The following is a 4,130-nucleotide window of genomic DNA, read 5'->3' on the forward strand; positions in this document are numbered from 1 at the left end:
AACACACACTCAGGGTAACACACACTCAGGGTAACACACACACTCAGGGTAACACACACACTCAGAGTGACACACACACTCAGAGTGACACACACTCAGAGTGACACACACTCAGAGTGACACACACACTCAGGATAAGATGCAGAGACGTTCCATCTGAGACGTTGATTAGTTTGAGTCTGAGAGAAAACAAAAAGGTTAAAATGAAATAAGAGGAAGATGATGAAGATGAATGGATGGTGACCTGAGGAAGAGGAGGAGACGTTCAGTGAGGATGAGGAATGTTTGGGATGAAGAAGACGTCGTTCTGCCCTGGGGAATCAAAGCGTTTGATTGGTCTGATCAGTGACAGGTTGATGATGTTCATCTTCATACAGGAGCAGAATCAACCGGGCCTGTTTCTTCTTCTCCTGCCTTTTTGCTACGGCTGATCCGTTGCCATGGCGACCAGATGAACGCCGTCCGCCAGTCAGAACGGTCGGGTTCTGATCCGGGTTTTCTGTTGTTCTCAGGAGGTTCTGCTGAAGCGGGCCGCCGACCTGGTGGAGGCGCTGTACGGCATGCCGCACAACAACCAGGTGAGCCCGACCCGATCTGACCTATGACCTGAACTGAACCAACCCGACCCACAACCTCAGGTTCTGATCATCAGTTCTGGGTCCAGTCACAATTTGGTTCTGAAAACTTTAAAAACACTCAAATGTCCATCCTAAACATCTGAACCGGCCCAATCAGTCATGTGATCATCCAGTCATGTGATCATCCAGTCATGTGATCATCCAGTCATGTGATCATCCAGTCATGTGGTCATCCAGTCATGTGATCATCCAGTCATGTGATCATCCAGTCATGTGATCATCCAGTCATGTGATCATCCAGTCATGTGATCATCCAGTCATGTGGTCATCCAGTCATGTGATCATCCAGTCATGTGATCATCCAGTCATGTGATCATCTAGTCATGTGATCATCCAGTCATGTGATCATCTAGTCATGTGATCATCCAGTCATGTGAAGCTGTTGGGTTATTTCTGGGTCGGGCTTTGTGGCGTTTGGTTCTCTAACCGGCTGGCCATGGCCTAGTCCAAGTCTGACCTGTGTCCTCCCTCCCCACAGGAGATCATCCTGAAGCGCGCCGCCGACCTGACCGAGGCGCTCTACAGCGTGCCGCGCAGCCACAACCAGCTGCCGTCGCTGGCCGGCTCCGCCGCTCACTCCGGCATGATGGGCGTCAACTCCTTCAGCAGCCAGCTGGCCGTCAACATCAGCGAGGCAACGCAGGCCGACCAGGGTGAGCCGCCCCGCGTTTCCTCCCTCTCAGCCGACCAGGGTGAGCCGCCATCTGCTTCTCCCATCCAGCAGCTGACCAATGAGGTCATGGGAAACCTCATAACTCCACCGGTTCTGTTGAAACACGGCCAGGAGCTGCAGCCTCTGATTACTGCTTAATGAAATCATTCCCGGCAGCCGGCCAAGTAAATAACGTCCTGGATCAGAGTCTGACCCGGAACCAGAATCAGAACCCAGCTGCTCCAGAAGCAACCAGGAAAATGCCTGGAGGTCAGCTGCAGACAGTCCGGATCAGAACCAGAACTCAACTGGAAACAAGCAGGAAGCACATAAGAAACATTAAAAGATCAGAAACTAACAGGAAGTAGATCAGAATGTAAAACTCCAGATACTGACTTTGGTTCTGTTGGGATCGGACCAGCAGGAAGCAGCAAACACATGTTTCTGATTCAGGAAGTGGATCTGCTTCCCACGCCGTCCAAACTCTCACACCAACAGACACATGTTTCCTATCAGCTGATGGGAATCCCCGAGGCCAGCAGGGTCAGAGGTCAGGGAGGGGGGAGCGGTGATGTCACAGCAGGAAGCTGGTGGGAGGAGTTCCAGCATGGAGGGAAGAAAAAAAACTATTTCGTTCCCTTCTGTACCAGCAGAACGCTGCACCCGGGAAAGTATTCACCCCCTCAAAAACACGCGACTTCTCCAGAGTGAAAATGGCATTGGATGGGTGCTGCAGCATCTCAATCAGATGCAAGTCCAGACTTTGACTGGGCCACACCAAAACATTAATAGTTCATGAGCATCCAGAGGACTTGCTGTTGAACTTTTACACATCCAGGAGTAGATTCCATGATTCCAAGTGGTCCTGAAGCATCCCAGACCATGATACTGCCACCACCATGTCTGACTGTAGGTACCAAGTTCAGGCTCCGATCTGCAGGGATGGCATTCACAAATGAAATCATAACTGAGAAACTGTTTTATTTATTTTATCTTTGTCTCATGTTTCAGCAGGACATGACAGGTTGTGAATACTTTGTTTTTGTGATGGCGCTCCTCAGGGCGTGTCTGATCAAGCTTCCTGCTTTTCCTTCTTCAGGTTATTCCCGTAACTCCAACAGCGTGTCGCCGCGCGGCTACGTGCCGAGCTCCACGCCGCAGCAGTCCAACTACAACACCATCACGTCCTCCATGAACGGATACGGCGCCGCCATGACCAACCTGGGTGTTCCCGGCTCCCCCGGATTCCTCAACGGATCCACCGCCAACTCTGCTTACGCAAGTGAGTCAACGCCGGAATCAAACCTTCCACCAGCAGTGAGACACGCAGTGATGAGGAGCAGAGATCGGCTTCCTCACTCTTCATCTCTGGGAGAGGAGCGACTGTGTGGGACTTTGGTGGTGCTGTCAGGGAACGTTTGTTTTGGAACGTTTCCTGTGAAGGAATGTTGGCCTGGAAATGTTGGAGTCAAGGAAACTCGCAGGGGAACGTGGGTTTAGTTAGGCATGAACTCAGACATTCAGGAAAGGTTCAGATGCTCTTCAGTCTTTAGACTCATTGGGCCAAAGTTTAGAGGAAGGTCAAGGTTTCACCTGTCAGTTACCCTGTAAACACAGAGTCTCTGACCAGAGGTTTGGTTTTCAGATGTTGGATCTCTTAGGCTTGTGAAGACGTACAAATCTGAACTAAAGAAAGAAATGACCTCAGATCTTTGTCATTAGCTGCTGTTAGCTTGTGCTAGCGTCAGTAGTGCAACAGTAGACTACAGTCAACCAGATCTTAGAATCAATATTTGGCAGATTTCCTAAACTGTATCTTTTTAAAATTAATACTTAATAACTAGCTGTATCTCTTAGCTTTAGCATGCTAATGGTATGTTTAGCATGGTAATGTTAGACTTAGCACACTAAAAATGTTATTAAAGTTATTTTAACATAAAACTGAAATATCAGAAGAAATGTTTCATGTTATTTTCACCTTAAAGCAAAATGTAAGAAATTCAAATTATAGCTAGCTGTATTTCTTGGCTTTAGGATGCTAATACTATTATAAGCATCTTAATGTTAATCTTTAACACACTAAATGTTATTAAATTTAGCTTTACATGTTAGAATAAATTATTCAACCTTTTAACTCAAGGAAAATTTTGGAAGATGAAATAATTATCTGTAGATCCTAGCCTTATCATGCTAAAGCTCTCATTAGCATGCTAATGTTAATATGAGCACAAAGGTTAAAGTTAGCTTTATTTCACAGCTGGTTAGGGTTAAAAACATATGAAGCTTCACATACATTAGAAATACTAAACAACAATAAAGAAGAATTTAGCTGTGGGATGAACATCTCAGCTCTAGAACCTCTAGAGCAGGATGAAGCTGATGGGTTCAAGCTGCTGTGAAGCTCTAGAATCAGAGGCAGCATCACGTTACACTGGGATTTGATGAGCCAGACACCGTGCGGGTCCAAACCGAGTCCACCTGGACTAGAGCTCAGCAGGTGAACAGGAAGCTGTTGCTCACACCCTTTGCTGCAGGAGCTGATTTTCATGCCTGCAGACGGAGGAGCGGGTCAGAGGGTGTGTGTCTGTTCTTGGTTTGTTGGTGGTACGTTTGTCTGTCCGTGGTGCGTTTGTGTGTTCGTGGTGCATTAGTGTATTTATGGTGTGCTCGTGGTGTGTTTGTGGTGTGTTTGTGGTGTGTTTGTGGTGCGTTGGTGTGTTTGTGGTGTGTTTGTGGTGCGTTGGTGTGTTGGTGGTGTGTTTGTGGTGCGTTTGTGGTGCGATTGTGGTGCGTTGGTGTGTTTGTGGTGTGTTTGTGGTGCGTTGGTGTGTTTGTGTTGC

General features: G+C 47.7%; 1 protein-coding gene across 1 annotated transcript; it reads left to right on the forward strand.

Annotated features, from left to right (window-relative positions):
* The first annotated feature begins 176 nt into the window (after positions 1-176).
* Positions 177-3,930, forward strand: LOC103132944 (transcription factor COE3-like). Its single transcript, XM_007544705.2, has 3 exons — positions 177-578; positions 1,117-1,291; positions 2,390-3,930. Exons 1-3 carry the CDS (start codon positions 561-563, stop codon positions 2,788-2,790), a joined length of 594 nt encoding a protein of 197 aa, XP_007544767.2. The 5' UTR covers positions 177-560; the 3' UTR covers positions 2,791-3,930.
* The last annotated feature ends 200 nt before the right edge of the window (positions 3,931-4,130 follow it).

Source organism: Poecilia formosa, unplaced genomic scaffold, assembly GCF_000485575.1.
Source record: "Poecilia formosa unplaced genomic scaffold, Poecilia_formosa-5.1.2 Scaffold1624, whole genome shotgun sequence".
Lineage (NCBI taxonomy): Eukaryota > Metazoa > Chordata > Actinopteri > Cyprinodontiformes > Poeciliidae > Poecilia > Poecilia formosa.